We start from the raw sequence: 22,198 nt of genomic DNA, 5'->3' as shown, positions 1-22,198 counted from the left end.
AACTGTAAACCTCTAACCGAATACCAGACAGGTTTGTTTTGACTGGGGGGGGCACCCCTCTGACATTTATGTATGCAGGGTAAAACATGTGGGGAAATTATTAGGTTTTGTCTAAACTGAAAGGTATTACTACTTTAATTTTGCTGGCAGTTAAAGCACCAAATTGCCCCTAGCGCAGACAGATGTAAACAGGTATCAGTCTGGTTATAATGGTTTGACGAAGAAAAAACAGCTATCCAATGTAACCCATTCTACATGTATAAATTTCATCAATATGCCCATCAGCATGTCCATAATGGTATGCAGGTATACACACGCCTACACACGTTTTACTGACATAATTGTCAGTAAATGGATTTCAAAAGTACAGACCAGGCCTCAGTGGACTTTCTTAACTTCTCAAGGTGGAAACACACAAGCTGATTATGTATTATGGCAGCACAGAAATCAATGGGGGATAAATTAACCTGCCCCAAATACCAAGAGTTAAACTATCACCAACTACTATCAGTATCCAAGTTAGCTCACAGTCCACAGTTAGCTTGGATATCTTTACATCATGCTGTAGTTACCTCTGTGACTGCATTGCTAGCATCTTCTTGGAATGTAATGAAGATGAACTAGGACCTCTTTTTTTAAAGAGGGTGGGAGGTCATTTGCTGCATTGCAACCAAGATGTTAAAAAAAAACAACAGTACCAGCAGTTAGTTTATGCCGACGGAAAGTTCAGGTAACTGCTATGCGCATGTTTCTACTTGCTATGGCTGACAAACCCACAATGTGTCTCAAGCCCTAGTTTGATGCTAGTGAGTGCACGTTGCGAATAGCACATGACAGACGGGCAGCCCCCTTAAGCCACCCACTTCAACTTAGGCTAAATTCTGGGTCTTGCAGATAGAATAACGTAGGAAACATAATTAATGTCATCTCTGATGGTATTTAAGCTATACAGTAAAAACAGGACTAATGCCTCCCTGGAAATATAGGGGAACACAGAACAGCAATACTTAATAGATCTATAAAAACAATGTGATTGTGACCAGCATAATGCAACCAGAGGGCTTACTGATTAAAAAATGGGCTTCCAATTCCAGAACCCCAATAGGAGGTTCCTCGTGCTCACAGTCCAATGCCAATAGTTACATTTCTCTCTGACTTCTGGCATTAGATCAACATTTCAACCAGATGTTGCTATGCACAGATGCGTATTTAAAGCAAGTGCAACCAATATTCAAATAAATGTTTATTTTCATACTCCAAGAGTCAGCAAATATACTAATTAGGGGAGATAAATGATGGCAAAAATGCTTTGGAATTTAAATCACTCTCTTTAAACGCATGAAAACTTGGGCCAGAAGCTTTTAAATTTATTTAAGAAATCTAGAGATCATAGAGCATTTTGTTTTAAAAAAAGGAAACAATAATTACAACTTTCTACACATCAATGACATGGTTCAGTTTTTTCAGCACCTCTAAATTTATTCTTTCCCAACCCTGAAAAATGCACACAAGACACAAAGACTGTGTTCAGCAGGTTTACTCAGACTGGACTCTTAGATGCTTAAGAAGAAAAAGGCACAGGTTAAAAGAGACTCCAATGACTCTTTTGAACACAGCAAATGTGTGGGTGTTTCTAACAAACAAAAAATACTGCTATGAATTGTATGGGCTAAATTCAGACTTTCTCTGGGTTTTGCTAATTATCTGCCTTCATTAAAATGGAATTTAAATTAAACTGTATAAACATAAGAAATAAAGTCTCAGCTTTAGGAAGATTTGTTTTTTGTTTCCTCTATGTACAAACCTTAGTATACAAGTTTTATTTAGCATTATACATTTACTACATACTCTGTTCCAAACTGAATCAGGGCAACTGCGAAGTAAAGTTCCAAGACACCTTGCTGTAGCAGGAATGGGTGCATCTGCTTTCTTTGCTGGCTGGCAGTGCCAATCAGAAGACAGAAAGAATCAGAGACTACTTGAGGGTCCAATCAAATGTAATCGTCTTCTACGGGTTCACCATTGACATCACAGTAATGGATAAAGATAGCTACTACCCGCTGGAACACACCTTTTTTCATCTGGCGCAGTTCAGAGATCTCTTCACCTATTGTTTCCATGCAGATGTCTGCAGACAATTGTCCTTTCCTCCGTGGAGCATAAATAGTTGCTATGGAAGTTACAGCAAGAAGAGGATATAAATTAAAAGGTTTTCCTATGGAAATCATAAAAGCCATAAACTGAGTAATTCCTGCTTTGCACTGAGACAGTATAAAGAACCTTTCTGAGAAAGTGAAACAGGAAGAGCTCCTGTGAGCAAGTCTAAGAGTTACTGATCAGATATAAAAGAAAAAGATATTTGGTTTTTAAGACAGATCTTTCAATAGTTCTAAGACTCAAGTATAGTAAGTGGAAAAAACATTATAACAATCAAAGCAAAAAAACAATTATAAAAACTCTGTCCTAATGTGCTCCAGTGTTGTCATTCATAGCCTGTTAGCCCCTATTTTCAATCACCATACTGAAAATATCCTAGGCAAATTGAGGAGGAAGCTGCAGGCTAAACTTTGTATTTCTCCTGGATTTACAACTGTATCTTAAAAGTCTCATTAGTCAGTTAAAAACAGTACTTTCATCATTCAGACTGTACTTAAAAATATTAGGAAGATTCACCATGTAACTTATGGAAAGGCATAGCTGGAAGGGATCGCAGATCATCCAACCCATTCCCCTACTCTGAGGCAGAATTTGTTTCTCTAGACCAGTGGTTCTCAGTCTCAGACTCAGGGCACCCACGGGAAAATGCCAGCTCGTAGCTTTTGCTCATTTCTTTTGCTATGGAAGAAATGAGAGAGCAATGCTTCTGTTGCAAAGAACTCAGAGAGACCACAACAGGTTGGAATGATTCTGACACTGTCAATTCTTATTTAAAATCTTATGTACTCCCAATCTTTTCTATGGGAAACAAACCCCTTTGTTTCCATTTTCCCCCCATAGTTTATGTTTTCCAAATATCTTATCATTTTTGTTCTCCTATGGATGATCTCCAGTTTGTTTCCGTGCCTTTTAAAATACAGTATCCAAAAATTGACGCATTTCACTCCCAACTGAAGCCTCACCAGTGCTGGTGAAATGGCATCAGAGAACTCAGACTTGTAGCCATACCATGGAATAAATTGGCTGTCAGCAATAACAGAATCACAGACGATAAGGATGGATGGATGGAACCTTAAGAGGTCATTAGTCCAGCACCCTGACCCAGAACAGGATCTACTATAGCCAATCTATTCCTGATAGCTGTGTGTTTACCCTGCTTTTAAAAACCTCCAGTTATGCAGATTCCACAAAAACCTTAAGTATTTTATGTTGGTGTATAACAATCCTTAGTTGAAAAGTTTTTCCTAATAGCCAACCTAAACCTCCCTTTTGCAATGTAAGCCTTTTACTTCTTGTCCTAACTCCCAGTACACATTTTAAACAATTTACAATAATACTCTTTAGAAGTAACCCAATTCCATGTTTGAAGACTGCTGTATCCTCTCTTATTTTCTCTAAACAAATACAATTCTTTCTATCTTCATCAGAGCTCATGTGATATGAACTTCTGATCACTTGTGTTTCTGTCCGCTGGACTCTTACCAATTAGCCCTTAGCTCTAAGCACATTGCCCAAAGCTGGACATAATATTCAATGTGAAGTATTAACACAGGGGTGGGAAATTATTTGGGCTGAAGGGTCATGTCTGGAGTTTTGGTGAGCAGTTGCAGGCTGAGTCAGCACTCTCCTCCCCCTCATGCCCAGCCCACAACAGCTCACCAAAACTCCTTTAGTGGTAGATTACTAGACTGGTCTGGGGCACCAGCTGGAACAGATGGGCTAGGTCTTCATGGAGACCAGCCCAGGACCCCCACAGGCAGGGTGTGCTCAGCTGGGCAGATAGGATGGGGCTGCAAGTGGGCAGAGCGGCATCTGGGAGCAGGACAGGCAGGCAGGGTTAGGTCCAGGATCGCAGGACAGTAACAGTGTGGGCCAGGGGAGTACCATGATCCACTCCCTGCAGGATGGATTGTGACCAGCCTGACCTGGGAGTGCGCCAGAGCCCACACTATAACCTGGCTCCTACTGCCCCTTTCCCAATACAGCGCAGCTGCAGTGGCACATGTCTGGCAGTGTGAAGCAGCCCTGAAGGATTATGACCAGATTAGACTGCCCCACGCTACTAGGCTGTGCTCCTCCACAGCTGCATTGTACTGGGGCTGCCTATATGCATCTGTGTTGGGGTGGAAGCAGCAAGGGCCAGGTCACAAGTGTGCACTCTGCCCCCTGCCTGGGTTAGGCTGGTCATGATCAACCCTGTGGGGAGTAGATCGTGGCTCTACTCTGGTCTTGGACCTACGTTGTCACCGCCCTGCAATCCTAGCCCTGGCCGCAACCACCCATTCCACTCCCGGACACTGCTCCCCATCTGCCCACAGTCCTATGCCATCTGCCCTCCAGAGCGTGCCCTGACCACGGGAGTCCAGGACTGGTCTCCATGGAGACCTCACTCACCTATTCTGTCCAGCTCACCCCTGTGATGGGTGAAAGGTGAATAGGCTAGGGTGCCTGAGCAGTGGGACCAGGTCTAGCTGACAGAAACACTAGCAGTGGCAGCTGGAAACAGCCACTGCCGCTGGAAAGCTGAGTCAGGCTACTACACTGTCCAAGACCCATAGTGCACCCAACAGCGCATGTCGTGACCTAGGCTACCCGCCAAGCTTGGGCTAGGCAGGGTTAAGGGACCCACCATGGACTGCATAAAATTCTTTGGTGGGCCAGATTTGGCCCGCAGGCTATATTTTGCTCACCCAACTTTAAGTAAAAAGTGAAAGGACTACTGTATTTCTTGATCCGATACCCTGTTTATACAACCAGTGGAACTGACTTTTTCATAACAGTATGTTAAAAAATGTTAGCTCTTGATCTACTATAATTCCAAATCCTTCATTACAGAATAATTGCTTACCCAGTCACTCACCATGTTGTATTGGTACAGCTGATTATTCCTAACCAACTGCAGTGTTTCACAAGTGAAATACTTATTTCAAACCATTTCTCTAATTTGTTAATACATACTTAATGCTAATCCCGTTCTTCAAAGTGCTGGCAATTCTTCCTGACTTTGTATCATCAGCAAGTTTAATATGTAAATGACTCTGAGTTTCATCATCCAAATTATTAATAGAAATATTGACTAGTATAAGACCTGGACAAACCCTAAAACCCAACTTGATATCGCCTTCCAATCTGAGAGTGAGCTATTTGTGGAGTATTGTTTTTGAATCAATTGAGCACCCACATTGCAATAGTTTCTTTTACAACCTTTTCCCCATGTTTGCGTAAAAGGATATTGGGTAAGACAGTGTCAAAGCCTTACTGAAATGCAGATATATTATAGCTACTGCTGTCTCCTATTCCCAAGGCTTGTGATGCTGTTACAGAAGAAAATTAGGTTTAAAATGCACTCCCAGTCACTAAAACAAACTTATTTTTCCTTTCCTACTTGTCCATGTTATTTGGTTAAAGCAACTTCCTTTTTTCTTGTTTTAAACTTAAAAACAGGGTTTTAACTTTCCCTCCCTTGACTAATAGTCCTGATTTTAGGTTGAGAACCAGATTTTGGCTCCTACTCTGGGTCATTTACACACCTGTGACTATGTCCAATGGCAGAACCAGCTGTCAGGAAGTACCTGTGATGCAAGGAGGGTCCCTTGTGTTTGAGCTCAGTAGCAAGCTTTGTCCACCCTGCCTTTGTTGTCTCCCTCAGGAGTACTGTATCATTTCCAGAAGGTTTTTTACGTCTGACATAAGAATTTGAAAATGGCCCAACCTGAGACAAACAACATGTTAAAGCTGGTTACTCACTTCTCTCATCATCCTCAAAATCGTATCTAGCATAGCTGTTTGGCTCTGCTGTTCGGAGTGACCTCAGCCATGGAAAATCAGTAATCATGGAGTAAGGGGCTCCATCCACAATGCCTAAAAACAACAAAAACAGTTGGGATGATGGTACTGCACTTCCAATGCCAAACCTTCATTCTCAACTGGAAGAGTCTAATGTTGTTAGATAGACCTGGAACAGGCAAAGATCTTCCTCAACTTCCATGTCATGAAATCCACACCTGCCTAACCCCCTTTTCATCCAAGGTCATTTTTAGCCATTGTTCTTGTAATTTGGAAAAAAAAGTTCATTTACCATAGCAAAGGCCAGAGAATTAGCCTCCAGCCCTGTAAAAGACTCACCTTCTAGAGTGTAAATATCACGCCCCCAAGGGTACTTTGTGTATTTCTTGATGTCTTCATCAGTTCGTGTTGCTTCAGGGAAGAACTCATACTTAATAAGCTCTCTAGAGACAAGAAACAGAATTACAGATGGCACTGATGGGAAATTATAGAAAAATGAGAGGCACAGTGGTAATTGCCACTGTACAACCTTTGCTTTAAAAGGGCTAAATCCTGAAGGACTTGCATATCTGATCCAGTGTGAAATGCCTTTGTTCAAGTACAACCCCATATAGGGCTAGAGAAAAATACAGTTTTATTGTCTATGTCTGTGCTGTATATAAAACAATCATCTATGATGCCTTCCACTTGTAAGGAATTCCTTAGAGCTACAGCTAAATAAAGTCTCCAAAAATAAACAAGGTAGCTAGTTTCCTTACTTCCTTCATCCGCGCTAAGAAATAAAAGAAGAAAGAAAAGCCTCTTCTGAAATGGTTAGTCAGGGGCTGCTGGATACAATTTCCTGCTGTGGGGGAATATTGCAGAACAGCAATCACATTGAAAGCAACACATCATTTCTATTTTGTTGAAAAGCCAATGTTCTTTCTCCTGGAGTCACTAAGTCTCTCTCTCTGTCTTTTAAATAACCTTATCAGAGTGCCAAGTTTGGAAGAAATTCTTCAGGCCCCTCTCAGCAAAAAAATACTACAGCATTCTATGGCAAAGCTCCAAGAAACTACAGTTTACAACAGTGCTAGCATGGTTTTGGGTCAGGGCTGCAGAATATTGAGCTGTCCTTCACTTGGGAACCAGCCAAATGTACGAAGCTCTAATCAACATTTTCATTCACCCCATCCTCTCATTTAGACATTATCTCTGGGAACCAGCAGGCCAAGGCATTCTTCTTTGTCTGGCTAATGATACACTGAGTCTATATTAGCCTATAACCTACTGACGCAGCATCTCTGACGTACATCTATTGAGAGGCAGTACTCACTGGTTAATGTTTGCTATTGTATCCATCCAGCTGCGAATGCGCACCTTATTGCGCACATTGGGAGGGTTACTAAATTCATGAATTATGCAGATATGATATGGGTAAGGACCGCTAAATATCTTTTGCTCCAGAGTCAGCGTGTCAACCTGTGAAAATATAGATGATATCTTACAACCATGCAGAAGTATGTTTCTAGTTAGCAGTACATACCTGACACATACCTCATCTTGGGGGGAAGGACACTGATAAATACAAATTGCAATGAGAAAAAATTGAAAGTAAGCAAAGCACAGGCAGAGCAAGCTAGGACTTTCCTGACAACTCTTATCAGTCTTACCTCAGACTGTCCACTTTTTAAGGAAAACGAACAAGTTTGCTGAAGTAACATGCAGTAAACTAAGCGCCACCAATTTAAATTAAGTGTGACCTAATCTGCATTCATTTTTCCACACAGTGTCCATGGTTCTTAATTTTTAAACAGAGACTTCTCTCTGTCCTTATAAGGCCACGGGGCCTACTACAAGCAAAGAATAGGACTATAGGTAGAGGTCTAGCTTTCTGGTCAACAGGTTAACTAATATTCCCCTATTTAGCCACCTTGACTCAGAAAGACCATCAACTGTTTTTGCCTGTAAATGACTGTGTAGTTACATGCATACTAATAATTGTTCTTATGGCATACTATGAACCACTAGTTACATGGCTCAGCACCGACTTTTTTACAGTGTTTTTAATGCAGTGAACTTCATCTTTGGAGCTAGTAAGGGACTGTAACAAATTCAAGATTTAAAAAGAGTAATGAAGTTTCAAACCTGTGCTGAAAGCAGTAAGCAGGAAGGAAGCTGATGGTAATATAGTCTGGTCTCAAGAAAATGAATCTCTTAGACTACCATATTTCTCTTCCAGAAAACAAAAAGAGAAGTGAGTGAAAAATAAAAATGAAGTGAGCAGAGGTGGAAAAAAAAAAGTAAGTAACCAGAGCTTCAAATTCTTCACTAGTTAACTGAAAACTGGCTGGGTACCTGCTGCATTGGACGAAGGTAAATGATCCGGTTTCTCTCTGGCGGCATCCTCAGTATTTGATCTAGTACCTGATCCATGTTTAACTTCTTACACTGAGCATAGTCAAATCGATTGACAATTGGTGCGTTCTCTACTTTTAGGTGCTTTAGTACACGACATCTTGTAGCTATAAATTACAAACAAACAAAGCTTTGAAAGCAACAATAAATTCAAAACAACATGCAATAGACTAGATCTGAATGTTCTTTCAATGTTTTGCAAAGCAGACTACTTAGTACACAAGCAACTAATATTTATATAAAGGACAGTTACTGAATTGTGTTTATACAGCTGATAGCTTAAATAAAAAATTTAATGTGTTTTTTAAATTTTCTTCTATAGAACAACCTACCTGTGAAAATGGAATATGTTTATTGGTAAAGAGCTATGCAGATATAATCCACTTCCTCCTATCATGTCTAGAAACACTTGTACTTAGCTGATTAGTTAACACAAACATGTGCTCTAAACAGCTCTGTGGATTAAACTTAATCTATGCAATCGAATTCCAGTTTCTTCTTATTGCACAGAGAAATTAATCAGTTTGAGCAAGGGAGGCACTGCTAGTGCAGATGGTGATGTGAACAGAGTAAATGACCTGTTGTTTTAGGTGGAAACATGCATGCAGATTAGAACATGAAAATGTACAAGAGGCAAGATTTCGCTGGGTGATATTTTTATCCCAACTATAGTTGGTCCAGTAAAAAGGTATCACCCTAAGAAATCCTGGCTTCCCACAATTTCTGGATCATCACAGCTACGATATCGCTTGCACTAAAGTAACATGCACAAAGTGACATTATATGATATAAATCTGTCTTGAATATTAGGCTTTCAAGAAGGAAAACACAATTGTGTCAGTTAAATAACTGGGAGTTCTGTGAACAGAGAGACAAGTGACAGGGAAAAACAAGGCATTTCAACTAATTTTATCGACTTCCAGCTATTACAGTTATTCCAAGCAAAACTTTACTTGCTAGATGGCTGTCATGTGATATTGCATTCCTTACTTTTTAGACATTAACCTTTACTAAATCTGTTATAGCTTGAGTAGTGGTTCTCAACCTTTTTTGGACTCAAGGCATCCTTCACTGGACTTGAGGCACTCCTCCATAGCTTCTGTGAATCGAGTGGGATCCAATTTTTAAAAAATAATTTATATATTACAGTGCTTACATCTTTGCAGAGTAGCAGAGCAGTGGGGGGCAAAGGGAGTGGGAGATAGGCTAGGCAAGGACACAAGCTTGAGACTGTGCTTATCTCTTCACACCTCTTGGTATCCAAAGGATCTGGCATCACTCTGGCTGAGAATCAGTGAGCTAGAGAATTAAGAAACTGAAATGGAGAAGCCCTGATTTACTTCATTATATATCCTTCAGTTACTTAATCTATCAAGTACTGAATCTAATATTTACCTAAAAGACTGATGAAAATGGAATGAGCAGTGGCCCAATCGCCTTACAGAATGTTTAATGTGACACACATATAATCTGAGTAGACAGAGGAGAGAGTATATGTTCTTGGGGAAATAGAGCGAGAGAGAGAGAGACTCGATGAGTGCCTTGACAACATTAACTACATACCATGGATGAACATCATTTTGGGGCAGTCTTTCAGCACCAGGTCTGTTATTCCACAATTGGTCAATGTGATCCCAACAAGGTTTTTGGATTTTAAAGTCAGCACCTAGCAATGATTTAAGAATAAAAATCTGCATGATAGGATGAATACAAAATTAATTTAAAAGATTAAAGAGAAAAATGCCAAGAACAGCAATGGCCATTCTGTAAGAAATGTTCTAGGACAGTGGTTCTGAAGCTTTTGTGTACCAGGACCCATCTGTAAACATCAGTGGCAAGTCCCAAACTAGTGACCCTCACTCCCAACCTCCAGGCCTCCACAGTATGGGGCGGGGGGGTGTCTGTCTGTGGGGAATGTCCCCCCGCAAGCAGCCCCTTGCAGGCTGGAACTCCTTTAAAGGAGTATCCATTTTTAAAGATTGTTCACAACTCTTTCACATATTCTTGCAACCCACTTTTGAGTCACAACCCATGGATTGAGAAACACTCTTCTAGGAAATAATTCAATTTGGGATATTATCCAATGTAAATAATGGCACTGGCCTGGAACAGGTGATGGAGGTAATTGAGATATCCCTAAAAAGGAAAAAGCAGGACTTGTGTTGCTGATCAGCACTGGCATAAAATATGAATTAAAACTAACTTGCATTTTTAGACCCATGGTTATGGCCCAAAACATACTTCCCATAAACTGTAATTGATTCAATACAAAAATACTCTCAAGTCAGAAGCTCCTATGGCCACCGACCCTCCCACTTCTCACAATTCAGAATTGGACGGAAAGGTTGTAGAGTGGTCCATGAAAGCTTTTGAGGGTTGACAATTACACTGATCTTTTGTTTAAATGCAAAACAGTTACAGCATGAAGAATCAATGTGAACCTCCTATACATGCTGCATTTCATCAGTGGGGCTCAAAACAGGAAATTTTATTTAGTGAAGAGGGAATTTAATCTTTACAGCTCATTCAGTCTCTTATTTCTGATACCACTGTCAGGGAAATAAAAGTAAGCAGATACAGAGGAAAAATAATTTCAGAGATTACAAAGATAGGGCAAAAGCACTAGCAATAGGAAATGGGGAAAGAAATTCAATTTGCATTTTCATAATTAGGTTTTCAAAAAAGATCCAGCAAATTTTGTGACTGTACTATTAGCACAAAAAGAAACAGAACAATTAAGCCATGGGGGAACCGATTATTTGCAAATGCTATTAAAAGCACACTCAGAGAAGGAAAAGCATGTTTTAAAACTGTTCAGCAATATATGTTACTTGTATCTACTCATTGTAATACTCTTTTTTTAAATTTGGCAGTGTCACTTTCAAATAGAGCAATTTTAAGAGAGGCTAGTCACACTTTGATAAATAGATCTCCTATACTCCTTACAGAACTTCTAATTATAAAACAGACCAAAAAACCAATGAGCACTTTAAGAGCAATTTACCGCTCTTGAGTTATCCTAGCTTGAAAGGAAATCACCTTATGGCAAAATTAGCTGAAGCTGCTGAGTCTCCATTGGCACTGCACTCAGTTATCTCTGAGGACACACCACATATTCCTTAGAGCTGGAATAACTTGCGCTGCCCTATGAATTCTTTCCCAGTTAGCTGTGGGCAGGTATGTCTGTCCTACACAAGCATGCAGGAAGAACTGGGAGCACTGTGTGTGGAAAGTCATTCAAGAGCCGGTAGCACTCAACTGGGACTAATTTTGATGTGGAAAGGATCTGAGTTAGGGCCCAAACTATTTACAAGTCTGTTTGACTCTGTAGCCAAGACAAGCCTGTAGTGTCAATATTAATACTTTTTCCCTGCCTGGAAAACCCTATAGCAGGTGTAGAAAGAAGTCTCACTTGAACATGGTCATCCTCAATAACAGGATCGCTAGTGCTTGTTGACTTGTCTGCTGTCCTTTTTCGCTTTGCTGTTTGTCGAGACTTTGGCTTGGCTACCTCTGGGGAGAAAAATAAAAAAGTTAAAGCAAGCCTCTCCTGTGTTTACAAACCAAGTGAAAAGCAATAACATTTCCTATATGAACACCTTCAACAGTATCCTAATGCTCAAGGTTTTCCAAAATAACCACTGGATCGAGTCAGTGACTGAGCTGACTTTTTGACTATAACCACACCCTTCAACTGCACCAAAAGCATTTTTAGGTTTATTGCCCAAATCCATTCGAACTCCAAATTCAATCCATCTAAACTGAATGTACAGGTGAGGACACAATCACTTGTCCACTGTCCCACAGCGAGAGACTGTAAGGGACAGGGAAAAAGAAGCAAGTTCTAACCACCAGACAATATGCCATTCCATGAAGAGTTATTTTCTCAATAATAAATTAACCTTATTAGGCTTTTAAATCATTAGCCATTTTAAATAGACTTATCTTGTTTGTAAATCTCGTTTGCCTCATTTTTAATTTGCACTACAGATTTCTCCATTTTCCCTTATACTGCAAGGCAGACGGTGCCCAGAAGCTCCTTGCATTAAGTTTCATTAAGTTTCAGTGATCTGTATTTCAGAAGAAGCCCTGACATCAAATGTGGAAGGTTGCTTTATTTGCATTTTAAAAACACAAGATTCTACATGGAAATAATAACAAACAGCATCCTCACCACTTTTTCTGCAGTAGTCATATCCTTCTACTTACGCAAAAATTACATTTATAAAATATGTATTAAATTTCAATGCCCTCTGCAAGTACAGTAGGTCAATATTTCAATTAAAAGAAACACCCTTTGACTAGGGAGAGAAATTACACATTAACCAGTGTAAGTGATCAGAAACCAGTTCCAATCTGTAACAGAATAGAAGTTCAGTGCACACAAACTGCTTCCAAAACGTCTGAAACTGGTTTGAGATAAACCTGGATGGACGTAGTTTCAGACTTAACTGATTTAGGTTAAATCAGTGTATTGAACTGTTCCAGATCCCCTCCAAATTCAAGTTAACGCTCAATCCCAGCATCCCAGGATGCTTTGCACCTCCCCTGTAAATACCCGCCTCCCATAGTGGGAGGGCTAGCCTTGCCGTAAGCTGTCTGTTCCAGCTAAGCAGGGAGGAGCGTTCCAATGCCTCCCAGCTCCTGGCCTGGACAACTGCAGGAATGTGGTTGCATTTCTGAAATCAAAAGTGAATATCTGTTCACTTATTGGTTCAATCTACACAGCTTAGATTAACCTGTGAAGACTGAATCAACTCAGCATCAGAGTTTGACCGTATGTACTTAGCCTTTCTGTTAAATGGATGGGAGTTTAAAGAGGAACACAGTCAAGGTAAGGAGACTAAGCGCTGTTTTACTCACAGAAATACTCAAGCTTAGTGTACTTAACTTAGTACTTTATTTATTCCTTTAGATAAAAATGGTGATATTTACAGGAGTAGTCTGAAAAAGGATAGTGTAGAATAATAAGGAGAAGTATTACAAGAATTGATCATCCTCATAGGGAAAAACAAACTCATACAAAGAAAGACTAGGTTTTATTACTCAGAAAAGAAACAAATAAGAGGGGACATAAGAAAATATATAAAACAACAAATAATAAAGCCATGGTAGATTGGGAGCTTCTGCTTTTCTCTTACAGGAATAAATGGACCTTCAGTGAAGTTAAAGTGTAGTAAAGTCAACTCTAAAAAGGAAATACTTTTCCTTAAAATACATCTGTAGAATCTGTTACCACAAGATGATGTGACAGCCAAGTACTAAGCAAGATTATACTCTTACGTGGATAACATGAATATTTTTTGTTATAGTTAGAAGTTAAATTTCAAAAGGACACGAAACCTCGTGCTTCAGGGCTAAAGCCAATCTTTAGCAATACTCAAACTCAAAATGAGACTGTGTTATGGGGTGGGGAAGGGGAGGAGCACAAGAGAGCAAAGGGGAAAGGAAAGTTTATCCCACATTTGCTGCTACATGGTTCTTACATCTTCTTCTGAAGCATCTGGTGCTGGCCACTGTCGGAGACTAGATGGACCCTGGGTTTGATCCAGTCTGGCAATTCCTAAGTGTTCAGGAAAATGGGACATGGGTAAATTTCACTGGACAGCCAGTACACAGAAACAGAACTAGTAAGAATGGAGGGGGACAGGATACAGAAGAACAGCTGATGGCTTCTGAAATCCAGGGCAGGGAGATGATAATTTGTGCACTCCCTTATTACTGTAGGGAAAACGGAATTAGAGATATATAAATAAAATTACACATATACCCAGAACTCTATTGCCTGCTTCTGCTACAAACCAACAAAAACTTGAAGTTATTTTCAGGAAACTGAGCAGAGGTGTGACATAACAAGAAAAAAATTTTTAGCCGACTAATCATGACAGTGTTCTTAAAATTGCATAACCTACTGCTGAGTGCTGCTTTTCAAATTACCCTTTCTTTAGGCTTTTGTGACATGCCATTTCTTCATTCACCTTTGTCAGGTTTGGCATTGTTACAAAAGTTCTCAAGATGCTAGCACTGTAAGCCTGAGGGCATGATGTTATACACTGACATTATTTCAAGGCAAGATATACCACTGCTAAGAACAGAAAAGAAAATTAAACACACAAACTATTTAGTGACTCTACCTCCAGAAAACAGTCATGTAAAACGGCCTCTTAATTGCAACCATCATTCCACTTTTAACTGAGACACCTAGGGCTCAGGTTACAAACTGCAGTATTTATGGGCATCATTTAGAGGACTCCTAGCTTGGAATATGCCGTATGAAATTGTAATTATTATTCAATCAGAAGTTTATATTACCCTATATCGAGCAGGCAACTCATGTATCATCATTTGGCAGCATTTCCTGACTGTTTCACAGATCCCATAAGCACAGTGAAACGGTCACTTAGTTGCAACATAAGAAAACATCACACAGGCTGACTTATACATGATATACAACCCAGGCAAGGAAATAATCTTTTTAGAGGACTTAATGTGAATTTAACTGTGAAATGCAATTAAAAAATGAATCCCAAGGCAGGTTTCAATAAGATGCTTATTAAATGACAAAACCACTTTTACTTAAGGTTCTCAGTGTAATGAGTATTGTATATTTCAATATACTTTTCCCCCTTTTGCAGGCTTGTCTATGGTATCAGTAATTATTTCACTCTTTCATCAGCCATATTAAGCAAAGAAACAAGTTAATATTCAGATGCTGGAGACAAGGTTAAACAATTACTCAAGACAAATACCTACAGAAGTTTCACTATCGCAAATAAGTTATGGAAGCTAAAAACCACTATTTTCACTTTTATCCAGAACATAAGCCACAAACAATAAAGCATGAAATGCAAAACATTTATTCAAACCAAGTGTGGGAAAAATGTCCTTAGTTTTGTAAAGAAAAAGCCAAATTTACAGTAAACGTAAATGAATGTTTTGTTCCAGTCTGATAGGAAAAAAAAAAAGATTATAATGGCCAAAAAAGAAGGAATATCCAGGCATAGCCCTACAAAACTAAACGGATACATCAAGCCTGAGATTCTGCCTCTAGCATCAGCTGATACCTGGTAATACAGAAAAAACACTGCAGAGATTGTAAGTGCACGCATGCAGGCACTTGGGATACTAACTTCTGACTTCTGCAGGCAATCAGGTTATCTGCTGAATATGAAATATGAAGACACTTAGCTTAATTAAAGAAATTGATATTTTGTTCAAGAACCAAGCTTAACAGGCAACACTATTTTTGGGAAGATATCCTAGTATAATATGGAAGTAATAATGCACAGGTTTTAACAGAATTAGTAAATAGAAAATTCAAAGTGAGCACCAGCATAACTTCTTGACCCTGAGATACATCTAACCATGAAAAGGCACCCTAGGATAAGTGATTTAAGCTTTGTCAGTATTTGGGACATTAACTGGATCAACACTAGCAAAAGCAGTGTTGGAATCAATCATTCTTTATGAGCAGAAATAGCGATTCAATGACTTGATATTTCCTCTCTCTGCTATGATTCTATAATTTCACCTTTATTTGCTGTTCCATTTTACCTGATGTCCCAAGGCAGGAATTCTAGGTATCTGGAAAAAGTATTTTCAAGTACCAGCCTAGCCAATGCGGAATCTACAGCTACTTGGACGCTGAAACCTTGTATAATGAAGTAGGAGATACCAACAAATTCCCTCCTTCCATTCTAAATTTCAGATTTTTTCCTATCGCTTCTCTTTTCATTCTAGGTACTGTACAAAATGTTTTGTGAAAAAAACATTTTACAACAAATCCATTAGTCAAGCTGCACACACCTAAGTAAGCGATCTCACTATGCAGGTGTCTTACATATCTGTACATGCTAGGTTGAGTAATAATTACAATTCATGTTATTGGCTGATAATTTAATGCAATTATTGTATTAATCTTTGTCCACTGGCTGAGACTTCAGGATTCCTGATGTTTCCCTTGTGAAAAGTAACTCCCGAATAAGCAAGCAAGTCTTCTTTTTTAGGGAACAATTAAACAAAACCCAACAAAACCTTGCAAGTGTTCTTCAGCTGTAGTAAATATTACATCTGTTTACATGTTGTACATAACACTGAGATTACTCATGATTATTGAGAAAGACTGATGGACTTAAGCACTTATGAAGCCAAAAACAAAATGGCCTTTTGCTCTGGCCTGCTGGTTTAACTCAAAGTTTTATGGGGTAATGTGAAATGTTAAGAGTTACAAAAATACTTACTGCTCCCATATGAAAGAGTAACTCTGAAATAAACAGAGGAGGCGGGGCCCTACCTGATTCAGACACCAAAGGGACATGAGACAGTTTGCTTCTGGCTCTTGTTAGAGGCCGGCGGGGATACTCTTCTTTATACTTCATCTCATAGCTCCGTGGCTGTAAGCTAGTGCTCTCCTCCACAGTTGCAGGCCCACAGACACTCCCACTAGTCCTCTCATCACTTGCCTCTCCTGGAGGCCCACAGTCTGGCAGAGTCCTAAGTGAGAAATCTGACCCAGTGTTACTTGTTCCATTTTGACTGCAAGCCCCACTAGTGGATGGGCATTCCCCATCAGAGCACCCGTTAGTCCTTCTTTGTGGTTCTTGGTGCTTATAGCAGGAGCACCTAGAGTACATAGAGCTCTCTTCATGGTCTCTCTCAGCAGAGCCTTCACTCTTACAAGGGGAGCAGACACACTGCCTAGATTCATCTGCGGCCGCTGGACTGGTTCCCGCAGAGTGACTACTAGCTGTCCTTGCACAGTCCACGCTTGGAGAAGCAACACTGCAGGAGCTGGGGGCCCCTGTGGATCCTGTAGAATTACTGCAACCTGGGTAAGAATCTTTGTTTTTGTTCCTCTCAGGCATGTCACTGGCTGCTTTCATATCTGCTTTAATCTGCTCACTGGTTACTTGACAGCCTTTCTCACAGCTGCTCTCCTCAGCATGGAACTGCTTTGCCTGGCCCATTTGGTTGGCACTGCATCTCTTCCTCAATGGAGTCTTGCCTTTACCACTCACTGCTGATAAAAAAAATAATTAAGCATGAGAGAACAATTGAGTAACCAAGTGTGAAGTTCCAATAAGTGCAGAACAGCTCTCCATAAGACACCAGTTAAAATGGACTGCAGGCTAGAGTTCAGGAGCAAGAGCCTACAGTTTGGCAGTTATGACTCATTCTGAAGTTACAGGAAATTAAAACTTAATTCTATGAGCTGCTGAATACCTTCACTGTTCTTAAGTCGTTCATTTGAACTGACACACATCCAGGCAAATGCAGCAGCACAGGAGGCACACACTGGCTGCACATACCTACTGCTTTCACAGGACAGCTAACTAATTAAAAAAGGCCAAAATGTAAGAACATATTTTAATCCTATATTTTCAAGAGGCTAAATAAGAACTTAGAACTTTAAATCTTCAAAGGCCAAGCACCATTAACCCTACTTCAAAAGGCAAGGAATGATGAGTGTATGTTGTTCCCAGTTTAGAGAGACAAGGAGACAGAAGGAGTGTAAAAACCGACATCAGAACTCAGGACTTTCTACCTTCACTTAATTTATTATTGTCCTAGCCCTTTGCTCAGCCTATTAAATCAAACTACTCCCAGCAGCATCATTTTAAAGCCTTCCAAATGTACCTCAATTCTGACTTGAACCTAGCTCAGGGTATTTCAGCTCAGCACTGTATCACTCTGTAGGCTTCCCTTGCATTGAAACTACTACCTTGCCAACATGTACCAGAATGACAAGTGATCTGATATGGAGATTCATAGATATTAGGATCAGAAGGGACCTTGGCAAATTATCGAGTCTGACCCTCTGCCCAAAGCAGGAGAGTGCTGTGGTCAGATGACCCCAGCCAGGTGCATGTCTAGACTCCTCTTAAAGACCCCCAAGGTAGGGGAGAGCACCACCATCCTTGGAAGCCCATTCCAGATTCTGGCAACCCTTACTGTAAAGAAGTTCTTCCCGATGTCTAACCTGATTTTTCTCTCCATCAGTTTTGGCCATAATTTCTAGTTACTCCAAGGGATGCCCTGATAAACAGAGAACCCCTATCCCTTGCTGTCCCCCACAGTGAATTCGTAGATGGCCACAAGATCACCTCCTGGCCTTCTCTTATGGAGACTGAAGAGATTCAGGTCCCTCAATCTCTCCTCATCGGGCTCTACCTGCAGGCCCTTAACCATATGAGTGGTCCTCTTCTGAACCCTCTCAAGGTTATCCACATCCCTCTTGAAATGCGGCACCCAAAACTGGACTCAGTGCTCCAGCTATGGCCTCGCCAGTGCTGCATAGAGGGGAAGTATCACCTCCCTGGACCTGTTTGTGATGCACCTGCTAATACATGATAAAAGTGTGGTTAGCTTTACCGATCACTTCATCACATTGAAAACTCATGTTTATCTTGGAGTCAACTCCAAGATCCCTTTCTGCTACAGTGCTGCAGCGAGGGTCATCCCCCAGCCTGTAAATGTGTTTGTGACTCCCTCCCCCTAGGTGCAGCACTTCGCATTTGTCCTTGTTGAATTGCATCCTATTCTGTTCTGCCCATTTCTCCAACCTGTCCAGATCCACCTGGATTCATTCCCTGTCCACTAGTGTGGTTACTTTACCCCATAATTTGGTGTCATCCGCGAATTTGGACAGAATGCTTTCCACACCCTCATCCAAATCACTGATGAAGGCGCTGAACAGCAATGGTCCAAGGACCAAAACCTTGGGGAACTCTACTGCCCACCATCTTTCCAGGTCAGTGTTGACTTGTCCACCCACCTGACCACGTAATCATCTATGTCACAGCTGCTCAATTTATTTATGAGATTAGGATGAGCTATCATATCAAAGGCTTTCTTAAAATCCAGGTAGATGACATCAGAGCTATAATCAGCTATAAAACAGGGAGCCACCAAATTCATTCTCACATCATATTTCAGGCTAATTAGTTCTCAGCTCTGAGTAAGTGAAAGGCTAGTGGAGAAAACTAAGTCATTATACCTCACCACAAAACTAGACTTTTAATATCCGATTCAGTTAGCTACTGCAACTCCTAGAACTCTGTGTGTATTTCATGTGGCAGTTACTTATAGAATAAAATTCAATTTTTACTTCCTCTTCCTGTTTGAAATAGTCCTAGCTAAAGAATGAGCAGAAGAAAGCTATAAAAAATGAGCAGATGCAAGCTTATGAGCAAATGTTAAGCTGTTTATGAATGTACGTGCTTTTAACAAAATGTTAATGCAGACAACATTTGCATATCTGCCCCAAATTACATCAACTGCTTCAGGCAGGGTATTGGACTAGATGACCTAAAGAGGTTCCTTCCAGCCCTACTTTTCTATGATACTGTGAACCAGCGATGCAATGGATGCATTTGAAAATGCACATACAAGCATGGAGCTATACTTCTATTTCTCAATTTGACCGTGCAAGTGCAGAGTCACAGGTACTTATTCCACTGTTCCATTCTAGGTTGCAACGGTCTACAAAACCAATCATTACCTAAGGGCAGGAGAAAGAAAACTGGACTCTTAAGTTTCAACCTTCCAATTAGCAAACTGCAACTGTTGCCTAGGGTAACCCAACCCATATTAACCCCTTTAACAAACTGTACAAATTCTTTCACCTGAGGGCTCTCTGGTTTCCACTGGATCTCTAACTTTCTCTTCTCCATCTGAATAACTCTGTGCAATGCTGTTAGTAATGCAGGCTCTTGAAGTTCCCAGGTTATCTTCTTCATCCTCACTGTCTGAATCATGGACAGTGATAGGTCCAGCTTTTACAACGGGCTGAAGGCCACTGGGCCCTAAACCGGGGAACAATGCTGACAGTTCATTCACAAAAGTAGAGCAATAGTATGAATTTCTACAAGTTTGGAAGTTCCAGAAGAGAGGGGTTTGGTTCATCTTAGCCAAACTCTGCTTATCCTTTTGCGGATACAACATTAAAACTCAAATGCTACCAAATTAAAGTTTCAGTATGAAAATATAACTAAACCAATCAAATAATGTTTATCAGAAAAAAGGAATATTAAGATGATCAGCTAAGAATTCCAGTTCATGTAATGCTTCTCAGACTCAAATATTAACCAGTCTTCTCCACAACAGTGACAGATTAGAAGTGCAGTAATGGTGGAACTAACTAGGAATTCCTTGTGTGTTCAGCCATCAGAACCTGCATTCCTGAAAGGGAATGCTGGTCAGGACAACTGATATTAAACATCCCTGGAGCTGTTGGTAAACTTTCTCCTGGGCAACCACCAAAAATAAGCAGAGAAGATCCCCAGTGATTCAGCAATCTTCCCAGCAATCTTCCTCTCAGCAACACACTGCAGTGTCGGCTATGAGCATTAACCTAGGTTGCATTTCAGAGTTCAACTCTGATGCTTCTTTTTGGCAAGAGTGCCAGTAACTGGAACCACACCGAGGTAGTAGATGCCACCATGAGTAAGGTAAGAAATGAACAGTGGCATGATATAAAATACCCCTTTTTTGGGAAATCAATTAATTGAACTGACGCTATGTTTTTATGCATTACTTGATATTGTTGGCAAATCAACAATTCAACATTCTACGAAACAAATGAAGAATCAAGGCAGCCTGATGCAACTCACTACCGCAAATTAAATTAGTGCTTATACAACCTCCTGTGGTTACATCAAAATCAAGGAGGGGAGTCCATACATTATCATGGAAAGGAGGAGGCCATAAATTCAAAGCCTGAAACAAGGCACAGCAAGCTGAGAATATACAAGCCATTTGAGTGTTATTACACTATAGCATGAACCATGAGTCTTTAAGTATAATCCTTCACCCAATAAACAGAGAAAAATGGGAGTTGTTGAGATTGCTTTAAATCATATCTAGATCTTGGCAGCATCCCAAATATCCTGTGTGGCCTCAATGAAGAAAGCTGAGTCAGAAATAGACAGACCTAAAGCCTCTTGTAAGTGAGAAGAATGCTAAAGAAGAGTTTACTTTCCAGAGTCAGAATTACCTGCTTGCTCCTCATCAACATCCATAGGAATAACTGCCTGGCTATGAGCAATGGACTCATTCTGGACATCCACTGCAACCACTCCATCTTCTTGTGGAACTTCTTCCATATCATTTAGGGCTGAAGAGATGGAAACAACAGAAAGAGTTAAGAGAAATAAAACAAAGAACACAGCACTTCAAATTCCAGAGAAATACTGCTATGACTACCGCCAACACCACCCGCTTGTTTCCTCCCTGAGTATTAGGGATACACATTGAAGCTTCTTGTTGTGTAACTTTCAGTGCAGATCCCATTCTATGCTCATGTAAATGGCTCCTTTCTCTCTCAAAAGGTTTCTTGCATCGTTGTGAGGTCATCTGGCTGAGAATGATGGGACAGATTTTTAAAGAGATATTTAGATGCCTAACTCTTCCTGATCCTTCTACTATACAGTAAACATGATGGGATGCTAACAAACAACATGATACAAACTGAGTCCTGGCCCAGTAAGCCCAGAAGATTCAAATGAATAACCAGAACTACTCTGACCTTATATATAAACACTATATGCAGGAATATACAAAAGGATCTAAAACAAAGCATTAAAGACATTATTTCACAAGAACCTTGAAGAGCTGTGTTTCAATATATATTCGCTTTCTGCCTATAGTCCCGTGCATATATGGTAATGAAAAAAAATCATTTCTTTTGGAGGCTCACAAAAGATCAGTGGTTACCCTCAGCTGCAATCTGCTGCTCTTCAGCCTGCCCATCTTGCCTCAACTCATTCTCCTCATTCTGATCATTTGGGTGTTGGTGGTTGTTGTGGTGGATGTTGGGATTGTTGTTGTTTTGGTGATTGTTGTTGTTGTCATTCTCGTT

The 22,198-nt window shown here is 40.3% G+C and overlaps 1 protein-coding gene across 1 annotated transcript in view; it reads right to left on the bottom strand.

Annotated features, from left to right (window-relative positions):
• Positions 1-1,233: 1,233 nt before the first annotated feature.
• Positions 1,234-22,198, bottom strand: part of FBXO38 (F-box protein 38) — a 39,811-nt gene continuing 18,846 nt past the window's right edge. Inside the window, exons 15-22 of the mRNA XM_019534906.1 lie at positions 16,634-17,359; positions 11,753-11,853; positions 9,904-10,006; positions 8,281-8,447; positions 7,259-7,404; positions 6,283-6,386; positions 5,905-6,018; positions 1,234-2,170 (exon numbers count right to left, since the gene is read on the bottom strand). Coding sequence (XP_019390451.1) covers positions 1,992-2,170; positions 5,905-6,018; positions 6,283-6,386; positions 7,259-7,404; positions 8,281-8,447; positions 9,904-10,006; positions 11,753-11,853; positions 16,634-17,359 — 1,640 coding nt within the window. The 3' untranslated portion in view covers positions 1,234-1,991. The remainder of the gene's footprint in view (positions 2,171-5,904; positions 6,019-6,282; positions 6,387-7,258; positions 7,405-8,280; positions 8,448-9,903; positions 10,007-11,752; positions 11,854-16,633; positions 17,360-22,198) is intronic.

The sequence above is a fragment of the Crocodylus porosus genome, unplaced genomic scaffold, assembly GCF_001723895.1.
Source record: "Crocodylus porosus isolate Cpor-Errol unplaced genomic scaffold, CroPor_comp1, whole genome shotgun sequence".
NCBI lineage: Eukaryota > Metazoa > Chordata > Crocodylia > Crocodylidae > Crocodylus > Crocodylus porosus.
The sequence above is the reverse complement of the archived record's forward strand: the minus strand, read 5'-3'. Positions and strand labels throughout refer to the sequence as shown.